At 48.3% G+C, this 23,419-nt stretch overlaps 1 protein-coding gene across 2 annotated transcripts in view; it reads right to left on the minus strand.

The window, feature by feature from the left end:
• Window positions 1-14,957, minus strand: part of COLGALT1 (collagen beta(1-O)galactosyltransferase 1) — a 31,457-nt gene extending 16,500 nt beyond the window's left edge. For both annotated transcript variants that reach the window (XM_084836410.1, XM_084836412.1), the window contains exons 1-5: window positions 14,713-14,957; window positions 8,967-9,077; window positions 6,792-6,909; window positions 3,374-3,508; window positions 1,360-1,564 (exon numbers count right to left, since the gene is read on the minus strand). In XM_084836410.1, coding sequence (XP_084692536.1) covers window positions 1,360-1,564; window positions 3,374-3,508; window positions 6,792-6,909; window positions 8,967-9,077; window positions 14,713-14,933 — 790 coding nt within the window. In that variant the 5' untranslated portion in view covers window positions 14,934-14,957. The remainder of the gene's footprint in view (window positions 1-1,359; window positions 1,565-3,373; window positions 3,509-6,791; window positions 6,910-8,966; window positions 9,078-14,712) is intronic.
• Window positions 14,958-23,419: the final 8,462 nt, after the last annotated feature.

The following is a 23,419-nucleotide window of genomic DNA, read 5'->3' on the forward strand; positions in this document are numbered from 1 at the left end:
TTTCCTGGACTCCCAGCTTTCTCTTCTGCTCTTTTGAAAGCAAGCTTCTAGCCCTTATGTCTGCAGAGGTATGCTTGCAATGTTAATTCACAGAAGTGAGAGAAGTGACTGAATAGGATTTTCACAGAATTTCAGAGAAGCGAGAGAAGTGACTGAACAGTCGTTGGGGCAGGGCTTCATGACCAGCAAAACCACATTAAAAGATTCAAAATATCAAAAGAAGAAGAAGAAACTATGCAAGATAAGATATTATATATGTATTATATGTAAATTATATATGTAATTTATACAGAATGCAGGATTCTGCCTTTCGTTATTATTATTTTATCGTGTGACGCAGAGTGAATATTATGTCCTCTAAGATGGAGTTCTGTTGTGTAGGCAAAATCCCAAGAATACCAGCGTGGATTCATCGGGTTTTTTGTTCAGAAACCACTCACTTCAGCTGACTTGAACTAGTCCCACACAAGCAGCCAGGTGGCAAAGGAGGTCTGCTTCTCCTTGTCCATGCTGCCACCAGCTGCCACTCCACTGCAGCACTCTCCCAGGGGCATAACCTGACCCACTTAGAGCCAAGAGAGACTCACCAGCACCTCTGCTGAGAAAAAGCAGCCAAGTGTTACAGCAGCTGTGTTTTCTCTCTCTTGCCACTCCTTACCAGCAGGGGTGCACAACCCGCAGCCCCACCCTGCAGGCTTTAACTGCGCCCTCCTTACCCCAGGGTGCCCTGACCCATCCATTCCCTACACTGCATTCCCCCATTGTACCACTGTAACTGTGGTCACCACTGCCACTTCTGCCACCATTGGTTCCTAACCTGCTCTCCACCTCCTCCTTTAGTGACCCAGATCGCTTTTTCCTCGCTGATAGCAGCCGCGATCTGCATCAGAATCACCGGCGTGTACATGCACGGGAGATGCGTGTGTGAGCACACGTGCATGTGTGGCCTCCATCCTTTGAGCCAACTGAACGTGTGCACCCCTGCCTTAGTGAAGCGCGTCCTCTAAGCCTTAGAGTCTAGGGCCAGGAACGTGGGAACGCACAGTTGCCATATAGTGCTGCTGTTTCCTAGCTGGAGGGAGCAGCATAGGACTGACCTGCCTCTCCTGACTTTAAAGAACAGCAGTGGTAAGTGGAAGGGTTAGCAGGCAACATGTTGGGCTGGCAATGAAAGCAGGGAAATACAGAAGGCTGTACCGAAGAATCATCTGCAAGGGAGCCCTATAGCTTTCAGCTTATCTTGATGGTTGTCACAAACAGTTGTTTCCAGGTCGGCCGAACAAGGAGGCCAGTTGTTCAGTGGACGTACAAGCAGAGCCGCCACCGTTCTTCGTAAGAGAAGGCCGCATTTTGACTCACCTGCCTGCCTGCAGGCAAAGGCAAAGACAATGATGTCATCAAATGCCCAAGTGTAATCTGGGTGGGGTGGGTAGAACACGACGTTCTGGCTGGCCTCTTTCTGCAGGTTGATGAGAAAAGTGGAGTGCACCATGGGTACTGCAAAGCAGCCCTGCCGGTCACGTTTCCTGATGGGGATGTAAGCAGGGGTGCGCTTATAATAGCCCTGAGAGAGAAGCGAAAGAGAAATTCCGTATGAGATTCTCTGCAAAGAGGAAAGCAAGTATGGACGCTGCAACACACACAGAGCAACCCCGCAACACTTCAAAACCATGTGCGAAAGACCAGCAGAGGCTCACCATAATCGCCCCAAGAGTTTGCCATCCAGAGCATTCGGGGGAGGGGAAGAAATGGCGGTGAGCATTGGAGAAGCCAGATGAGGGGACTGGGTTATAGATATCCAAGGCTGATTCCTTCATCTGCTCTTCCCTACGGTGGAGGTTTCCCAGATTGCCATACTGGTTTCCCATTGGGTCTTAACATCTTGCACTCTAATGCCAGGTTAGTGAAAGGGAAATCTGCTGCGATTCATTATTTAATTCTGGAACAGCATGCTGACCTGGCATGTATCCCTGTGACCTGGACAGATGATGGTGGTGAGATTTATCTGACACAAATGTGTCTGCCATGTTATTCAGAGACACAGCAGGAAGGACCCAACAGGCAGGAAGGGAGCTGCCATTGCCTATCAAGGTATCATTGCCTTTTCCAGGAGTCTTGTCAGATCCCACAGCCTCATGAAACTAGGCAGGCAGCCGTAAAGGCTAAAGTCTTCCCTGTAGTTGCACCCACCTTGAGGAATGTTTTTCTATCAGAGATTTGCCAGGCCCTCGCACTGTACGGTTTTAGGCAGTATGTAAAAACCTGGCTCTTTAAGAAGGCATTTGGTTATAAAAGTTTTAAAGTGCAATCCTATCCAAGTTTAGACAGAAAAAGGCCTACAACCCCCAGCATGCCCTAGCCAGCAAGGCTGGCTGGGGCATGCTGGGAGTTGTAGGCCTTTTTTTCTGTCTAAACTTGTATAAGATTGTGCCCTTAATAAACCCTGGGTGTGGGCTTTTTTAGCCCTTAAGGTTAACTGCCATTCCTACAAACTGTTATTGCTCATGAATCTGAGTTTTTAAATGTTTGCTGTGCGACTAAGGGGTTGGAAGCTCCTCTTTCAAGTATTTTGTCTTGTCGCCAGCATGATTTTCCTCTCTGGGAAATAGGCGGGATATAAGCTTTTAAAATAAATAAAAATTGAAAGAGGTTCACCTCACAATAGCAGGGCAGCTGTATGAGTGAGCAACGCCTTTCGTCTGATGACGAAAGAGAGGGAACTCTTCTGGCTATGACGCTAGGAAATAGGTGGGAATGTATCTGGTAGAGATTTCTCCATTTTGAATTTGAAGGGGGGGTGAGGACAGCTAGACTGACAATGTGCTAGGCACTAGATATACAATGCCCTGCATTCCTATCTCCACCCTACACACCTTCACACATCATGTGCTGCTGGCTGTGCCCTCAACTGGCATGAATACATGGAAGTCAGGAATACAGTTACACCAGAGATTCTGTGACCTGCATAACTGTGAGTAGGGATGCTGGAGAAATCTATTTGAGGGGTAGAATTCGACCGGTTTCCTAGGCTCAGCCCGCCAGACTCTGTGTCAGTTCCCACTGCTCAATCTGCAGCAAGTTGGGCCAGTTCATGGATTTTCTGGAAATTTTGCATATTTTTTTAAGGTTCTGGAATTTGCACAAATTTCGGAATTTGCACAAATTATGCAAATTACTGCCAAATTCGCCACAATTTGCACAAATTTGGCCGTAAATTGTGCAAATTGTAGAACCTTCAAAAATGCACAAAAAGGATCCCAGAGTTTGGGGGGAAACCCACAGCTCAGCTCGCAGACACATATCAAGTCACATATACCACAGAACTCTGTCAAGCCAAAAAAAACCTGGATTTCCCAGCAACAGACATCCCTACCTGTGAGGTCATTCCACACCAAAAATTTGAATAGGCCGCTCGCGAGTCCAGCATGGGTGCCACCACAGTCTTGTTCTCAGCTATCAAAAGGCTCAAGGTGTCAGGATTCGTCAGGAGATTGTCTGTGTCCACAAACTGCAGAGGTGCACAGTTAAAAAAAAAAGCAAAGTTAATTCTACAACAATTTAAAAAGTCATAAACCCCCAAGCTCCAGGGTGTGACTGCTCTTAGTAGTTGGTCAGCATGAAACTTTAGCTAAGCTCAAGTCATGAACCCCCAAGCTTAAAAAGTCATGAACCCCCAAGCTTAAAAAGTCATGAACCCCCAAGCTTAAAAAGTCATGAACCCCCAAGCTTAAAAAGTCATGAACCCCCAAGCTTAAAAAGTCATGAACCCCCAAGCTTAAAAAGTCATGAACCCCCAAGCTCCAGGGTGTGACTGCTCTAGTAGTTGGTCAGCATGAAACTTCAGCTAAGCCATTACTGTGTTTCACATTTGTAAATCTCAGTTTCAAGTCTGCACTCATGATAGGTTATAATTGTCTAATGATACAGCGCATACATTCAGACAATGCACTAAAATTGCGGATATTTCGAAGTTGGACTCGAGACACCAAAAGGCAGTCCGAATCATATCTGGTGTACAGATAAGAAACCGGTGCCATGAGGTCACATCTGACCCTCCGAGAGTTGCTGGCATAGCAGACGCATCCTCAAGATCCCTTTCCCAGAAACAGACATTTCAGGAAGTCCGGAGGAGTATGAAAGGAGAGGAGGAACTCCGCAGCTGTGGTGTCAGCAACAGGGAGATATGGAGCACGGGGAGTAAGCCAGCCAGCTGTTTTGGGAAGCAAAGGCTTCTGCCGTCCCAATCCCCTCTCAAAGCCAAGCACACTGGAAGGAAGGCATCCCCATCTCTTGGGGCAGCTGCGCCCGCTATTCCAAGGCACTTTCTCTGCATACGCTGCAATAATTGCTATTTTACCAGGGACAGGTTCGATATTCTAGTATCTATTCCCGCTAAATCACTGTCCCTATTTTGCTTGTTGGGAAGATTTGGGGGGCGCTAATCACTTAGAACAACCTTCCCCAACCCGGTGCCCTCCAGATGTGTTGGACTGCAGCTCCCATCGTCCCCAGCCAGCATGGGCACCAGGTCAGGGAACGCTCACTTAGAATTTAAAATGTTGCTCTAGTGTAACTTGCTAGACTGGTTCCCAGACTTCTAGTCATCTGGTTGGAGTGCGAACATCACATGGGAGCGCGCGAAAGCTAAAGCACCCCGTAAGATGCAGCCTGCCACTTCGCACACTGCAGCTGGAGATGCATTGCCACCTGCGATACGCAGGGCCTGTTTAGTCATGCTTCGTTTCTTTCTTTTTTTAACCGAAAGGACAATGAGCTGCTGTGCTTTTGCAACATGGCGCAGGACAGGCAATTGGTGGGCTCATTCAAATACAGCAGGCTTTAAAGCCCTCGGTAAGAAGAGCCTCGTGCCGCTTCCAGGAACTCGGGTCCTACATGCCCATTGTGAGTGATAGGCAGAGAGCCACGGTCCTGCCAGGACTTAAAAGAAACATGCCCGCAGACCCCATATACAAACAGATGCTGCTGCTTTTCATGAGCAGGGCAGAAAGGCACGATCCACCTTGCCAAGCCCTAGCGAGAGATATGGATATGCACCCATCGTTCCCTTCCAGCATTTATGGGCTGGAGGCCAGCACCTAATTCCAGAACGGAAGTACGAGGCATGGCAAGCCAAGGAGCGGGCTCCCAGAGAGAACAGCTGCTCTGCTGGCTCCCGATTTGCCCTGAAATCCCGCCACAGCTGTTCTAGCTTCGGAATGAGAAACACGAGAGAAGGGGGGCCCATGCTGGATATGCCTAGGAACATCAGCTGCATTCAAAGTGAGACCAGATCTGTTGGCAGGACTACGATGGAGGGTTACAGATGAGCCGGGTTTACAGAGGATGAGCTGTTAGGGCAAAGGGCGGGGTGGGGGCGGGGGAATCATCCCAACCTATTTGCACCAAAGAATATCCAATTCCGCACTGTAAAAATTACGTAAGGCAATACAATGCATGCACCAGTTTGACTCTACACCTGATATTTTCCTTTTGGGGAGATTGGACAGTATTTCAGTAAAGAGCATATTGGCAGAAAGAAAGGGATGGAGAAGTAAAAGTATACACAGGGAAGGGGGTGGGAGAGACAACATGGCCGGAAACCATGAGAAAGAGACAGTATATTTGATTATTTTTATTCTGGCCTCTGTCTCGCTCATGCACACGCGCACACACACGTCAGGTTTTTCCCTCTTCTAAAGATAGCAGGTGGGATGAACTTGCATCCCAGTAACTTTTGGAAGATTTAATGGATGGGATTTGTTTCATGCTCAAGGAGAGAAGACTGATGTAGTATTTTATGAAGCGGTGGGCCTGATTTCAAAGTGCCCTTACTGCATTCAATCCAAAACATAACATCCCTTATTCCTCTCCAGCGTCAACATCTGGGGAAGGGGAAATGGTTCGCAAGGTTGCAGCAGAAACTGGCTGTGCACAATATTGATTGGCTGGCCCCCACAGGGAAGAGAATTACTGTGCTCCTGCCCAGCTCTAGTTGATTTCAGTGGGGCCTGTGCAGGAGAACTTTGAAACAATTCCCAGAACTTCCCAGTAAAGATTGCGCCCCTTAAGTCAGATCTGTCTGTCTCTCACTCTGCCATCCCGTAAGGACATCTCATATCCAAACCTCAACTAGCCAGGGTCCTTTCTTTTTCTCTCTCTCTCTCTCCCCGCCCCCTAAATCTATTTATCTGTAATTATAACAGAAACAAAAAGAAGGAGGGAAGGAGGGGAAGGAGGGAGGGAAAGCAACAGAAAAAGAAAAAAGAAACATGACAAAGAGTATATCCATTCACAATAAGCATTGGTTTAGATATATGGATTGCTTACAATAATTTATACGTTTGAAATAGAAGTGTCTTTTTTTTTCTTTTCTTTTTATGAATGGGGTTGCCAGGGTAATCTCTAAGTGAGGCTAAGAGAGTGGCTGTTTGAACCAGAGAATTCCCAGCTCTCTCACTTAAGCAGCATTAAACAGCATCAAAGCCACCTGCAACAATATCCCTGGAAAATTCAGGTACCTTCCCACCCCAGCCACTGCTCCACTCCCCAGATGCCCTTGTACCAGCCATGGGAAGTAAAACTGCACAGCTTGCTCTGGTCTCTGGACCACCTTCAGCAAACCATGTGGCTGAGCAAGGGACCAGCACAGGCCAAACATATAGGGTGGGCAGACTTGGGAGGCTGCAGTGTGGCAGAAGGGAACTCCCAAGGACAAGGTCCATGGAAGAGAGCAATCAAACCTGAACAATCCACTACCTCCCACCAAGCTTCCTTCCCAAACCTTTCCTTACCAGGATATAATCAGCCCAGATGTCCCGGGCAGACTGCAAAGCCGCCTGACGGAGCTTCATGACATGCTCATAACGGGAATTGGACCAGTGCTTTGGGCCTTCCTCGTCTGGATAGGACCTGCCGGGGATAATGAGGTGGAGGCTCAGGCCTCGGAAAGGAATAACCCTGTTCTCCACCAACCTGCCCCAACATACGGAAACCATGCAGGAGACAGATGTGACCGGCATTACATGCCAAGTGTTTCTAAGGCAGACTGCTAGTTGGCGCCTATGGCGAAGGGAAGGGGATGCATTTCCTGCCAAGTACTAGCACGGTTCTGTGCTTGGACTTGGAACATGGATCACAGAAACCAACAGGATCTCTGCTCGGCGATGCTCAAGTATCCAAAGGTTTAGGAAGGAGCTGGAGGAAGAACGGTCCTTTGCAACATACTCCAAACAGCAGTGTGACTGAGGCAGCTGTACTTCAACTTCACAGGGCTTTGCCAGGTCTACTTTTGGGCGGCTGGTTTTATTGGTAATTGCTGTTGTTCTGGATTTTTTTTTTACTGCTTTGTATTGTTTCTTTTATTACATGCACCATCTTGGGAGGCTTCCACCCTTAAAGATGGCCTAAAAATAATTTTCAGTAAGTAACTATTCCAGGCCATGAGTCCAAGCTGGAAGATTCATAGTACAGCTTGGGGCAATTTTTTATACGGCCAGACTTTTTCAGAAAAGCAGTGTCTTTTCTCCAGGGCCACTGTACCAACTTTGGCACTGGCCACAGAATTCAACATCCTGAGAATCTCAGCTTCCTTTTTAAAAATACATTGTAAAGCAGTCATCTACTCCTCATGACAACCAAGACAGGCTTGAAAGCATGTAGGAAGATCTCAGAAGCCAACCAGGAAGGACCTGAGCAGGATTTTCAGCAGTCAACAGGGTGGGACTTCCAACACCTTGCAAGGCCTCCTGCCCGTATGACTAGCAGAAGCAGCATAAATTATACAAGGTGCAGAATTTGGATTACCCGGATTATATGTGTGTGTGTGTGTGCACAGCCTTAGCCAAGTGTAAATACCAAGGTAAATACCATACCACTTAGCCAAGGTAAATACCATACCATTTCCATATGGTATTGTCATGCCTGTGCTGGAGGAATCATCTTCAGGGGAAGAGCCAGAGATCCTGGAAACAAACCGCATCAAGGAGCAGCCCATGCTGGACTGAGAGGCGGGCCAGGAAGGGCCTGGGGAAAATGGCTGCAAGCCCACTCCCACTACAAGAGGGGAGTTCTGCCTCTGAGACCCAGCCCCAGAGAACAGCAATGTCTCAAGAGGCACGTCAGAACAATCACTGGCCAGGTTTGCACCATCACAGAGGGGGAAATAAGCCACGTGCCAGTGCAATTTACGTAACTGGCCTTGCTACCGTGGCTTTTCATGCTGTGTGAACCTGGGTGGCGTGGCTTGTCAGAGTGGGCAGCAACCCTGAAACAACCCATGGGCGGTTGTTCGGTTGCTCCCCACTCCCAACAAGCCAGGCCGCCCGGCTTCGCACCACACGAGAAGCCAGGCATCCACGCAACAGCCCCCACGACTGAATTTAGCCACGGCAAGCTGTCATGTCACGCGAACCAGCCCACTGTAAAAGGAAGTGCCCGGCTGCAGAAGAAGGGTCCTCATGAATAAAGAGGACCCTTTAAACATGTTGGCTTGACCCTGGACTGCCTCTGACTCTGCATAAGGTCCTCCTCCAGTCTGGATCAACACACACATACACATGTAAGCAGGACAGGTACACTTAGAAGTGTGTGTCAGTCTAGCCCAGGTCATCCATGGCCCCAACATTTTAGATGTGGTGGGCTGTGAATACATCTCAGGTTTATATGCCCTCCCTCACTGCGCCTGGGCTCTGTTCAAATCGACTCACTTATGCAATCTGCCCGCTTTGGCGGGGTGGGGGGGGAGGCAGGCTGTCTGTCAACCAGCCTTTGTCTGAAAAATGTAAGACAGGAAGCAAGTTTGTGGAACAGAGCTGCAGCTACAGAGCAGCCTCTGTGTCCTCACTCAAGAATTGGCCCCCTCTTCCAATCTAGCTTCCGTTTTCTTTTTTCCTCCTCACCTACTCAAATGTAGGCCATATCCCCCCCGCCCCTCCCCACACCCTTCCCCACAATGCTTGCTTGCTCACCTGGGCTGATCCATGGGCCGCCACTCCACTGAGTGATACATGCGCTGAACATTCGTCAGCCATTCCCGGAGCACAGCTGTCGTGTTGTCCACATTGTGATCGGTTGCCACCCTACAGAGACATTGGACAATGAAACAAGGTCCTATGCTGGCTAGGGCTGATGGGAGTTGTAGGCCAAACCATCTGGAGGGTCACAAGTTGCCCACTCCTGCTGTAAACAGCCATTCATTAGGGTCACACAGAACACATGACACCAGTGTTTCAGCATCTGCAAGGGCTTCTTATTGGATCATTAATATATGTGCTGGTTTTAAAGTTACTAGACTCCCCACTCACCCCAAAAAGGACTAATCTGCCTGTGTATAAGTATACTAGCCATTGTGGCACACAGACAGACTGGTGAGAAAATATCAGTACTTCCAGTTTACAAAAGTTTGCCTGCCTGGTTGTCCAGGGTTGACTCTTCCCATTATGGGCAAATGGCTGGTATTAAAGTAACGTAACAGGACAAATGTGTATTTTAATTTAAAGTGCAGGTTTTTAAAAATGCAAATCGTTTCACCTGGGGGGTTGGTGAAAGTTAATGGGATTAGGGCAGGTATGGAGGGGGATCTTTTTGGAATTTAACCTTTTCCTCCTATTCTTCAATCCTGAGGGAAAAACCCTCTTCTGAAAATGGTATTTACTTTGGAAGGCATTTTCCTCCGGACTGCCCTATAGTAAAGGACAGGGTTAAAATCCTCCCTCCAAACTTGCTCTGATCCCATCATCACCCCCCACCCCACCTCAGCTGATGCTATTTGTATATTTTAAAAACTGCACTTTAAATACAAAGACAAATTTAATGTCACATTCGTTTTGTGTGATTTTGAAGATGTGCCCTGTTTTCCTATCTTCAAACTAGGGATGTACGAAAGTGACTTACCTTTCGCGGATTATGTTGATGGGGGGGGGAGGCGTTCCGTCCCTCCCCCTGGAATCCTGGCCGGGGGGGGGCGTTCCGTTCCTCCCCCGGGAATCCTCGAACGGCCGGCTGTGCTCCGCGGCAGCTCCGCGGAGCAGCCAGCCAGGCCCGGCCCGGCCAGGCCAGAGCCATCCGCAGCCGGATTTCCGGCCACAGAGGGCTCTGGGTAAAAAACAAACAAACAAACAAACAAGAGCAACCACGTAGGCAAATGGCGGCGGCTATGGCCGCCGCCATTTGCGTTCCTTCTTTTTACCATGTTAGTCTATGTAAATATTTACGTAGACTATGACGGCGAAAATCAAGGGGAACGCAAATAGCGTAGCGGGCGCTATTTGCGTCCCTTTTTCATTCACCGTTTTAGCCTACGTAAATCTTTACGTAGGCTAAAACGGCGACTCAAAAGGGGATGCAAATAGCTCTCGCTACGCTATTTGCGTTCCCCTTGATTTTCGCCGTCATAGTCTACGTAAATATTTACGTAGACTAACATGGTAAAAAGAAGGAACGCAGATGGCAGCGGCCATAGCCGCCGCCATTTGCATACGCGCATTTTTTTAAAAAAACCCACCCCCAACCATGATAGGCTACATAAAGATTTACGTAGCCTATCACGTCTTTTTTTTCTTTTTTTTAAAACCTAGCCATGATAGGCTACGTAAATCTTTATGTAGCCTATCACGTCTTTTTTTTTTCCCCCCACGAACCTGGAAATGGCGGCGGTGGCGGCAGCCAGTCAGAAGACTGGCCGCCGCCGCCCAGAAGATCTGCCCCAGGTAAGTCTCGTCCCGGGGGGGATCCGCGGGGGGGTGGCAGGCCGTTCCGCCACAGATTTCGGGGGGCCGAACGCACTGGCAATCGGCCTCACCGAGATCTGTGGCGGAATTCTCTGACATCCCTACTTCAAACTGCTGATATAATTGGTCACTGCGGAATATGTTTACAAGGCTTTTGACAGTCATATACATGTTGGTTCCCATTTTCTCTCGTATGTCTTAAGAGAATGGCAACTTAAATAAGAATCAGATATAAACTAAAAGGAAAGTGCCTCTGGGCAGGTACAGAGGATTACAAACACACACACACCCCGAAGGGTAGCAACTTGTCTTTAGAGCACATGTACAAAGTTGAGAAAATGAAAACACTAACCACATTTTTGCTTGTCTTTATCTTGCCCCTCTGTTTTTCCACTCTCCTGTTCTGTCAAATGGCCAGGGAGATGAAATTCTCTCTAGGCCACTAAAATTCTGGCCAGTGGGCAAACCCAAAGGGCATTATTTGATGGGGGGGGGGGCTCATCATAATGGTGACTGAGAGCTGATACATATAGGGCAATGTGTACAGTTTAGGCAGATACCAGGTTCACTTTTGCATCTGTGTAGGGAGGGGAGGGGGAACATATGCATTGTAAATTACAAGCTGGGGAAGGAAGATAATAAAACGGTGTAATAACAGGTGTTATTTGGCTAATATCTTTATTTTAGAGAGACTTTTATTTTTTAGCATGATGCTATTGACTTCGAATGTCTAGTCCTGGTTCTGAATGAGGATTGCTATTTGATTGGTAGGACTGTATTTTTTTAATTCGACAGATTGTAGCCAGGACACTCGACACACGAGCCATCTGTTATGTTCCGTGGGACTGTGGGCCAGACACATGACAGCTGCTTTCGTTGTGCACCCAAAAGCATACTCAACATCCCTGGAATAGATATGCATTCCTGGAATAGATAGAGGCCCGCTGCAACACCACAGCTCCAGCTCTGCAATCACTTTGCCATCGGCCCAACATGGGCCATAGCTCCTGGTGTACGTGCCTAGCTGGGGTTGGATATGCAATATGAGACCATCCGATAACCCCAGATAAGCCATGCCGAGACACTACTGTGCTATGGAATAAGGACTGTCCTCAAGGACAACTGGCAACCCTATTCTCTCGAGGGCTGTGATTTTCACATGAAAAAAATGCTGAATGGGCAACAAATAATAATTTAGACTTAAATCCAGTGTCGCATGAGCAGATGGGACACAACGCACACTGGGACATCCTCATGCTCCCCTCCTCCCCTGGAGCCCCTGCATGCCCCCCAAATCTGCTCAAGAGGGTCCCCCAACCCCACAGAGCAGATTTTTGGGAGCTGCAGGGGATGGTATCTGTTCCGTTGGTGGAACAACGCCACTGGATTCGAGCCACAGAATGTTCAAAACACTTCATATATGTTATCTCAACATTCCTTACAAAACCTTGCAAGGTAGGCCAGGGCTGTTATTACGGTGGTCACCCTATTAAATCTTAGTAAATTATATGAGTTTCAATTAAGTAATTAAACCCCTCATACATCTGTATATGGCTAAAACAATGTTGAACAAAAGCATCCATTATCTGTTTTTAGCTAATGCACACAAGCATTGCAGCACGCACCATCTTCTAAGTCAGGAGTGAGAAACTTATGGCCCTCCAGATTGTTTTTGTGGCCTACAACTCCCACGATCCCTCACTATTGGCTACGCTGGCTAGGGCTGATGGAAGTAGGCCAAAAAATCTGGAGGTGGCATTCCCTCCAGTCTGAGAGAGAGAAAGGGGAAAGTCTCTTCTAAAATGGCAATCTCTACTCATGCTTTTTGTGAATACTTGTGTTTCTCCTATCCTTTTAATCAGCAGCACCTTCTTAACCAATCGCTTAGTCTGCTGGATTTATTGACAAGACATTTATTGTCTTGATTTATTTATGTCACAGCCCTAATTTTTATCCCCATATTGGTGGGGGGCGGGGTGCAACCGAGAGATGGCAGATGACGCAGCCTCCCCCAGCCCGGGACCCTCCAGATGGGCTTACAATGCCCATCCTCCCCATCCAGCAGGATGGGAGTTGTAGTCCAATGCATCTGGAGGGCACCGGCTAGCCTGAGGCCATGGCAGCTCAGCCTGTTTAAATACGAAGGAGTGTAAGAATGTTGCTGCTCCAGGGGTTTCAAATGGGAAATGATTACTCATTTAAAAAGCAGAAAGGGAACTGTGCCCTATTCCAGAAGTGGGGGGAAAGGCCACAGAAAGACAGCTAGAATTGTGCACTTTGCAGCTAAGGAGGCCCAGATAACCAGAATGGGATCCTGTGTAAGACGGCGTGGATAGAAAGGCCACTGGGCCCAAGACTAAATCTAAAGAGGTGACACATGGACAGCAACAGTAGTCTATCTATTGGCATGTGGAGGCCAAGGCTCAGAAAGGCATGTCCAGGAGAGGGCAAGGCAAAGACAAGATGGGGGAGCACAGCAGGCAGTAGGAACTGCTGGGTGTCAGCTGAGAATCCTGACCCTGTGCTGCCAGAGTTGCTAGAGCGCAGATGCACGTCCCAAGAAGCGCCAGGATCCGCTAGGCAAGAAGAGGGATGCATTAGAAAATTTCTCTCAGGATTGTAACACGTCTAATGCTAGGCCTGACTGGATGCTGCACAGGAAGCGACACTCTTTCCCTAGATGGCTTAAGGAACGGCCTGTGCTGGAACATCCTGGGGAAAAAGGTGCCTTTTTCCTCCCAGCAGGCATCCAATTGGCTCAGGCTTCTCAGCCCACCCTGCTCTGCACTTATCCAGGCCGACCTGCCAGACGTCGTGTGTGTACAGCGTCTGAAGGGGTGAGGGATTCAGGAGCAGAGAAAGAGCAGGCTGCTCTTTATTGACAGGTCTTTTGGGAGTTGTCACTGCTCCAATTTGTTGTCATCAAACCTCACAGACAAGCCTCCCTCGGTCAATGGCAAACTACTTCCCCGTGCACTGTTCAGCATTCTGCGACACCCCAGGCTTTAATGCTGGGCTCGCAAAAGAAATGGCTCGCTCAGAAACAAAATCCCCAGGGATGCACTGTTACAAATCTACATGGGAAGGGAGAGGGCAGGACTCGAAGAAGCAGTAGCAAGGCAAATTGACAGTTGTCAGTTTCGTGTGGATGCTTATTCAGATATATGAACTGCTTATATTACTGTGCATTTGAAACAGAAGTGCTGAATCCTTTTCTTTCCTGCCTTTTTATTAATGGTGTTGTGAGCAGATAAGAACATGACATAAAAACCTCTTTTCTCTCTTTTGTTTCTGTTTTTCCCACTTTCTTTTTCGTTGCATAATAAAAACCAAGTTTTAAAAAGGAGGCATACAGCACACACCTATCTTCTGGAAAAGACGACGCAGCCTTCCCGAACCCGGTGCCCTCCAAATGGCTTGGACTACAACTCCCATCAGCCGCAGGAAGCATGGCCAATGGTCAGGAATGCCGGGAGCTGTAGTCCAAAACATCTGGAGGGCACCAAGTTGGGGAAGGCTGAAGATCAAGGCAAGAAATCCACACAAACACACCCCTACGCACACACAGGGGGAAAGTAGTGATATTAATCCGCAGTGGTGCCCCGTAACTCTCGGAACTTGCTCTGCCTTCACCAAGCTGGTGCCCTCCAGAGGTTTTTGACTACAACTCCCATCAACCTGACCCTGCACAGCCAATAATCAGGAATCTTGGGAGTTGTCGTCCAAAACCTCTGGAGAGCACTCCGCACGCTCTTGCCCGGGAACAACTTCCCCCGAACTCAACGGGGTCTACTCCGGAGTAGACACGTTCAGCACTGCGCCGGGCGCTGAGCGGGGCTTCCTCCCGCGCTGCAAGGCGCCCCCTACTCCGCGCCGCGGGGCTCGGCTGCCTGCGCGGAGAAGCGGGGGCGGCTGCGGCAGCTGCCGCGGAGCGCCGGCGGAAGCAGCCCGGCGAGGGCCGCCCCCTTCCCCGCCCGCCACTCACCAGAGCGCGATGCGGTCCTTCGGGTGCCGCAGCCTCTCGACGCAGCCGAGCGCCGCCGGCAGCGAGTGAGCGGCGTTGCGGGCCAGCAGCGCCAGCAGGACGCGGGGCGGCCGCAGCGGGGTTTCGGGCAGCCAGCGCTCCTCCGGGAAGTAGGCGCCCGCCCGGCGGGGGCCCCACGCCGCCAGCGCCAGCAGAGGCAGCCAGAGCCAGCGGGGCTCCATGGCCGAGCCGCCGCCGCCTCGCCTGCCGCCGACAGGAAGCGCCGCCCTGGAGGGGCGGAGGCCGAGCCCCTTGCAGGACGCCTGCCCGCCCCGGAAACCCGGGGCGGGGCGCGCGGGCCTGGGCAGCCCCCCCCTTAAGGGGGAGCTTTTGCTGGCCGACGGACGAGCGGGCTGTCGCCGCCAGAGCTCGCCTCGCCCGCCGGGGTGCCCCGCGGCCTCCCCTCGACGCCGCGCCACGCGTCTGCAGGCTCGGCCGCGAGCGGGCTCGGCGCGTCTTTGCCGCCGCGGGCTGAAGAAATGCGTCGGCGCTGCGATACGCGAGGCCGGCCCAAGCCCCTCTGCTGCGTGCATCGCCGTAAGCGGCGCCCCCTCCCCGCCCCTCCCATGGCGTTGCGGGCTGTCCAGGGCCCGTCACGCTATTTTGACGTTGCAAGCGGATTGCAATCGCCTCGCCCTCCCTCCAGAAGAAGAAGTGCAGTCACGCACTCAAGCCTCGGAACTTCCCAGAGCAGCTGCCCGAGGCTGAAGCCCATGTCATTTTCATCCCATCCTTCCTCTGGAGCGCGGGGCGGCATACGTGGCTCTCTCACACGCAAACACTCCTTTGTGGCTGAACAAGGATATTAATAATAATAATAATAGTTTATATAGAGCTTTGGCTTTTGGGCGGTATAGACATGTAATAAATAAAATAATATACCATTGAACATATCTAAAAATATATGATCCCAGATCTCCCTGGTCTAAATCCAGTACTCCAACCACTACAGCACGCTGTTCAGAGAAATTTCAGAGAATTCCTATAGCATTTTTCATTGTTGGAAGGGGGAAAAGCAGTTCACAAGATAAAACCATGATAAAACACCACAGAACCAATCAGTAGAACAATAAAACAGTAATAAAACAATAAAGTAATTCATTAGAATAACCAGGGATAGCTGGCAATGTTAATGGTCAGGGACATGCCCAAACAAATGTGTCTTATGTTGTCTGTGGAAACACTCCACACCAGGGAGATCATTCCACATTATGGGCTCCAGAATAGAGACATCCCTCCTCCGTATCATGACCAGACAAACATCAGTACTCCATAGTATGGAAAGCAAGGCCTCCCCCTCAGAACGTAGAAACTGGGGTGACCTATACAGGGGAAGGTGGTCTCTCAGATTACCTGGGCCTGAGCTTTTTAGGGCCTTGAAAACCAGCAGTAACACCTTGAACATGGCTCGGTAGCTAAACTTTATTTTTATTATTGCATTTATATCCCGCCTTTTTGCTCTTGCAAGGAACCCAAGGCAGCTTACATTATCCTCCAACATCCTCCTACGATGGCCTTGTAGGCCCCTTCCAACCCTACTATTCTATGACTCCTCTCCGTCGTATCCTCACAACAACAACCCTGTGAGGTAGGTTGGGCTGAGAGTCTGTGACAGGCCCAAAGTCACCCAGTGAGCTTCCATGGCCAAGTGAGGACTAGAACCCGGATCTCCCGGCTCCCAGTCTGTCACTCTTACCACTACGCCACACTGAAAATGCCTATATTAAACAGCCAGTCTTGAAAGAAAAGGAGTGTTTAGTGGGGGGACACCTCCCTATGATGAGGGAGCATTTGGGACGGATGCCAATCACCCCTTGCACCGCATGAATCTCCTCCATCAGCAAGAAGGTAGAGGAGTGCCTGCTCAGTCTGTTTTCTCCCTTATTCCTCTTTCTTCTTCCTCTTCTATCCCCTGCACATCTTTGCCCACACCAAGAAGCTTAGTTGAAAGGCTGGCTGAGGTTTGTTTGAGGTGCAGAAGGAGGCATGAGCTAAAAAGTCATGCCCCTGGAAGTTTTCACCGCTTGGAGAAGTGGGGTGAGCTCAGCATAATGGTATATTGGACTCAAATGAGAAACTGTCATTCGCCGGAAGAGCAAGGTTATTGTGCCTTCTTCCCATTTAGGAATTCCTATACACACGCACACGTTCATGCAGCCATTCCTTCCACTCCGACAAGAAAGTTGGCTTAAAAAGAACTAAAAAACAAGGGCACTCTCTTCTTTTTCATCTTCTATTTAGCTATTAGAAATAAGAAATAAAGACCAAGAACTTAAAAGTAGCCTACTTGTTTTATACTATTCTATTTGGCAGTACGGAAATTGTTTTGTCATAAGCAAGGTGGGCATAAACTTTTTCTATTGTGCGCTTGTCATTCTCTACTCACAGTTGTTTATGGGTTCTTTAGACGGTGTCATGACCCTCCAGTTTTGCTTCTGGGTCTAAAGAGCACTTTCTGCAGGGAAAGCATGGTGCTTAATTGTAAAAGTGAAATATATATATTTTACCTGTGTATTTGTGCTTTTCTGGTATACCACAGTATATATTACTGTGGAGGTTTCGCTTCTGTTTTTAAGCAGCACTTTTGGTGTAGAGCAGGGAAAATGCTGTATTATTTAAAGAAAGCTGAAACTAAAGAAATTGCTCCTTCTATGTGCATAATTGTGCTATTCTGCTACAGCACAGTGCCACCTAGAGGTTATGTAGCAGAAAAGCAGGAAAGGAAATGCCCTTCATATAGTGCTCAGATCTCAATTCTACAACAAAACTGAAAGTAGATACAGTGGATTAACAGCCTCCTGTAGAAAAGCTCTTAAGCAAGAGTGGGTATGTCAACTTTTTCAAGATGTACACCCAAGATCACTTCAACACAGTTCACAATGAACCAACTAGTTCTGGAAGAAAAGTCTGTGGTTTTTACTGCTGCCACTGAGAGCTCACACACTTGAATGCTGTTGCACATAGAAAACTAGTTGTCTGCAAGAAGCATTCTTCCAGACATTTAGTTTTAAATATGAATTTATTTATTTATTTATTTATTTATTTGTATTAAGGATCATTCAGTCATATGAGCCCGCATCTGTAGTCTGGGTAAAGCCCAGTCACAGGTTTACTACCTCAGTGAGAACTAGACACAGCAGAATAAATATGGATTTCTTCCCACCCCACCCCACCCCCAGGTGGGTGTTAATGTAATTTTAGGCTACATTAATAGAAATTAATTTCCTAGTTAGGAAAAAGTAATAGTTTCACTTCATTCTGCACTAGTCGGACCTCATCTGGAGTACTGTGTCCAGTTCTGGGCACCACACTTGAAGAAAGATATAGATAAACTGGAACGGATTCAGAGTGGACAATGAAGATGATCAAGAGTATGGAAAAGGAGTCCTACGAGGAAAGGCTGGAACTGGATATGGAGGATAAAGCTATCAGTGGCTACTAGTCCTGATGGCTATATGCCATCTCCAATATCAGAGGCAATGTGCCTATGTATGCCAGGTGCTGGGGAACATGGGTGGGAGGATGCTGTTGCTTGTGGTTTTCCCACAGGCAGCTGGTTGGCCACTGTGCAAACAAGAACGCTGGACTAGATGGACCCTTGGTCTGATCCAGCACAGCTTGTCTTATGTTCTTACGTTTAGCCTGGGGAAATGAAGACTGAGGGGGTGACATGCTAGTATTCCTCAAATACTTTCTCAGAAAAGAAAGCAAAGACTTGTCTGCTGCCCTGGAGAACAGGACTAGATCGAATGGGTTTAAGTTACACAAGGGTAGATTTCAATTGAACAAACTGAAAAACTACTAAGTGGTTAACAGGAGTTCAACCATGGAACCAGTTACCTGTGGGAGGGGGTTTTTGCCTCTCACATCCTTCAAACAGGCTGGACAGCCATCTTTTGGGGATCCTCGAGCTCTGGATTTCTTGTACTGAGAAAGGAGCTGGACTTGCTGGCCTAGTTGACCCACCAACTCTATGATCTTTCAGTATTCGCGAGGTTGACCACAGAAGCAGTGGGGTGATAGTTATTCCAGATTAACATAGAGTACAAATAGTTATTCCAGATTAACATAGAGTACAAAGATGTGGTTGGGCATGTGGCCCCACAGAGGAGCTCATAGGCACCTGAGCAACCATTACTTATCTGCATGCGTTATATTATGTATGCGTGTACAGATTTGCCTGCTTTGATACTGGGTTAGAAAGACGCAAGGTGGCTAGTAATAGCAACATAGCAGCTTCCCTGTTTGTCCATCTTATTTATTTTATTTATTTATTTATTGCATTTATACCCCGCCTTTTTTCCTCTTGCAAGGAACCCAAGGCGGCTTACATTATCCTCCTCCTCTCCATTTTATCCTCACAACAACAACCCTGTGAGGTGGGTTGGGCTGAGAGTCTGTGAATGGCCCAAAGTCACCCAGTGAGCTTCCATGGCCAAGTGGGGACTAGAACCCGGATCTCCCAGCTCCTAGTCCAACACTCTTGCCACTACTAGTCCAGTATTGTCTATTCTGACTGGCAATGAGTCTCTAGGGTCTCAAGCTGAGAAGGCATCACTGCTACCTGATCCTTTTGACTGGAGACACCAGGAACTGAACCTGGGACTTCCTGCATGCAAAGCATGGGCTGTACCATTTAGTGATAGTCCCTTGAGTAATGATTAATAATAATTACTATTTTTTTGTGATGGGTTGGTATAGATCTGCCACTTAACCACCCTGGGCCACAGCCCCATCTCCCAGCATCCATTACATTCTACATACATGCTAACACACTCCAATCCAGCAAGTGTTTGGCCTCCATGTTTGGAATTCAGAATGGTATTCCCCATGCTATAACATACGTAAGCAGATGTCAGCAGCCTTGCAAAAGGGCAGGATGAGGGGTGCAGGGTGAATCATTTGTAGCTGGCGCTCTCCAGAACTGAGACCTGGATTTTTGTTTTGTTTTTTAAGATGTAGCAAGCTGGAGAACTGCTTCATTATACTCTTGTGTTCTTATAATATTTGGGCTTCCTCCAACATTTGGCTTGTTTGGGCTTGCCAGCTGGACACTTGCAACATCTCGGTTCATTTCTTGGAATTACTTGGTGGCAGAAAGCGCAGCTTCAGCCCCTCGACAAGTGTCCCATGATAACTTCGCCCCATCTGGCCAGGTATGTAGCCAAGGCATCTGCCCATAAAGCTATGTGAGAAACAGAGTCGCAGGCAATCCCACTAGAACATCTGGAGTTGTATCAGAAAAAGGCTGTGATCCAAACACCCCATGCTCCGGCACAGAGTACATCCATAGATATATCTCTTTTCAGTTCCTGGGCAGGACCTAAGATCATAACAGTTTCCTTGCTAGAACAAGCTGAAGGCCTATATCTCATCCAGCACAAATCTTTCGCAGTGGCCAACCAGATGTGTTTAAAAGCTCACAAGTGCCGACAGCTGTACCCTGCTGTTTGTTTCCAGCTGTCTTATTAGCGTGAAAGGAGTAGACAGAGAGAAATTGCAATCTTGTAGCCCAATCCCTTGCATGTTATTTAAAAAGTGCTACTCAACTTTAAGTAACTTTTAACCCATACATGTCTACTCAGAAGTAAGCCCCACTGAGTTTAATAGGACTTACTCCCAGGGAAGTATGAACAGGATTGCAGCCAATGTGTTGTTGCTCCTTCCTTATTGGTAGTTTAATTACTGCTGTTTATGCTTTTGCTGTATGACTTTGTTTGATTCAACTGGCAATCAATTGAATTAAATAACAAATTAACAATAGTTCAGTGGGCATTACTCCCAAGTAAGTCTGCTTAGGATTGGGCTACTCAGAAGTTCCATTGAGCCCCAATAAGGCTTACTCCCAGATAAGTGTACACCGAGTTGCAGCCATACAGAGCAGACCTAAGCAAGCCTCTTCTGAAGACACCCTTGTTTGCAGAGGCCCGCTTGTCGGGCAGGTGGGAAAGGGCTTTTTCCCTGTGTTGCTCCCAAATTGTGGAATACACTCCCTGTGGCATTGCAACGGTTTCCACTCCCTCTACATTCAGGAAGCGGGTTAGGACACATCTTTTTAACTTGGCTTTTTAAAATCATTATTAAAAAAAAATGTTTTACTATGTTTGACTGTGGGTTCTAGGTTTGGAACTTTTTGTAACCCTCCTTGACTGGTCCCAGAAAGACAGTACAGAAGGACAACAACAAAGAATAAGCACGTTTACTCAGAAGTCTGTTCCACTGAGTTCAATGAGACTTCCTCCCCCATAAGCCTACTTAGGATCACAGCCCAAGTCAAAACATTTCTCAGCTAAAACAAAACAATTATTTTAAGCATTTCAGCCATGAAGCTTCTTCAGTCCATAGGGCTCTCCACAGAGCTGTTGCAGTGGCGGCAAAAGTAAAGGCAGGTAGCTGCCCCAACAGCCGCCCTCTCACGGCAGCGAATGTCATGGCGGGACAGCAAGTGGCTCTCGCCTCTGGTGGGGACGGGTGGGATGTGGCACCGTTCACCACTCCTCCCACTCCGCCACCTGATGTGGACGCTTCACCTTGCATCATGGGAGGCCGGCCCTGCAGCTACGGTAAGAGGGCACAGTGAAGTGTAAGGGGGGTGGCAGTTGGCCTCCGCGTCCCTTCTAATAATAAAGGGCAGCCACTGCATCCCTGGCAGCCCGGGCTCCACTCCTCCCCGGCATGAACATCCAAATGCACATGCACACCTCCTGGCAAAATGAGTTCTGCATATCTCCGCGTGGCTGGAGCTGGAGGCGGGGGTGGGCGGAGATACAGGTGAAAGTTGTGGGGGCTCCTCCTTGGCACAGAGATACGGCTATGGGAGGAAAACAAGGCTTCGGCTGCATGTATGTCAGGTAGTGTTTACACCAAGGCACAAGAGCAAGGGCAGGAAAAAATACACCACACACTGAAAATTCAATCTTATCACAAGGGTCTGAATGCATGGTTCCATTTCTTGAAAACTTTCGAGCAAAGATTTTTTGTTTTCTTTAAAATGACACTAGAATCTTTGACGGGATAGGGAGATTTCTAGGACAGCTTTCCTCAACCTGGTGCCCTCCCAGTGTGTTGGACTGCATCTCCCATACATTGGCTGCGAATTATGGGAGCTGTAGTCCAACACGGCCAGGTTGGAGAAAGCTGTTCTAGATGTTCTAGTATAGAACCCATCCCAGACATAGGGTGGCCATGTACCTCCTGTTACAGAGGGCCGTCCTCTATTTGAAGGGCTGCCCAGTCCAATTCCGGTTGAAAGATAAAGAACCGTAAGGCGCGTTGCCCATCGACAGCACGTGAACAGGCAGGCACCTAGGTTATCGTCTTCCACACTATGCTGAGATTAACTGTATTTATATTTAAAATATAATATCTAAATTTGCATATATACATATACATTAGCATATGCAGATTTGTTGTAGATACATGTAGCTAACATCAATTGGCGTGATGCACCTGTATCCAGTGGTGGCTTTGCCTTAGTGGCCAGGGCTTCGATGGTCAGCTCGATGTCGGCGCACCCAGTTTTCACCAGCCCTCCACTTACCTACTTCAGCCCTCCATCCCATATCCCATTCTGATCCAGAGGGTCCCCCAACCCCCAGAAGCAGTTTTGGGGGGGACAGGGGACATGTGGGTCACAGGGGATTGCAGAAATGTGGGTGCCCTGCCTTAAGCAAATGAAAGCACTTTCCACTAAGGCAAAGCCACCCCTGGTACAGCCCATTAACTCTAATAAAATGGTAACGATTGTGACCCATTTTACTTCTTTTTTCCTATGCTGTCATACACCCTGATCCTATATTTGCCTGGGGTTCTCTACCCCACCCCCCAAATCATCCCCTCTTAATTTCAGTTCCTTCGTGAAACACTGGAAAGTGTGTCAAATGTATCTGGGTTCTAGCATTCCTGTAGAGAAATATACGTGTGAACAGTAAGAGCCATACTAGATGTTCCACACAGATGCATCTAACACAACATTTTATGCGTGCGCGCACGCACGCACGCACACACCATGCTTTTTAAATAAAGAAAGCTGCTTACTGCAACACAGTGAAGTTCGGAGAAGCTGGGGGAAGGGAGAACTCCAAAGGATCCCTCTGGAAATGGCCTTTCCAGTGTTGTTTTGTTTAAAAGGGGCTGTTGGGAGTAACGGTAGATGTGTAACAATCCACTTTGGCCTAAGGCATGATGCAGCACACAGCCCAACAGTTTGCACACTGCCATTGGCGAGTCGGATGTTTGAACTATTGATACCATATGAGAGAACAACTCTCTTTTCCTCATCTATGTTCAGCCAAAAGGACACACAGCTGCTATTTTTAAATCCGCGCAAAGTTGTTGCGAGGCAAATGAGTACGGCAAGCAGAGAAGAGCCATTGGCAATGTTTGGGTTGTGAGAAGCGGCAGGTGGGGATTAGGCCCTGCTTCCTGTGGGAGAATAAGGATAAGTATAACACAGCGTCCCTGTTTCCCTCTGTGCATTGTCGGGCAGGGTGACCTTATGCATCTGAGATTAGGAAACATCAAAAGGCATTGCATCCAGGAATGCTTTGGCTCAGTAGCTCTCTCCGTTTTCTTTACCAGTTTAGTCCTGGCTGCGCTCATACTTGGCCTGAATGCAGTTTATTTATTTTGATGGTGGTGGTGATGGTGATGGCTAGACAATATTGAG

This window comes from Heloderma suspectum, chromosome 2 (assembly GCF_057233095.1).
Source record: "Heloderma suspectum isolate Gila_16-S chromosome 2, 16-S_ref, whole genome shotgun sequence".
Classification (NCBI taxonomy): domain Eukaryota; kingdom Metazoa; phylum Chordata; class Lepidosauria; order Squamata; family Helodermatidae; genus Heloderma; species Heloderma suspectum.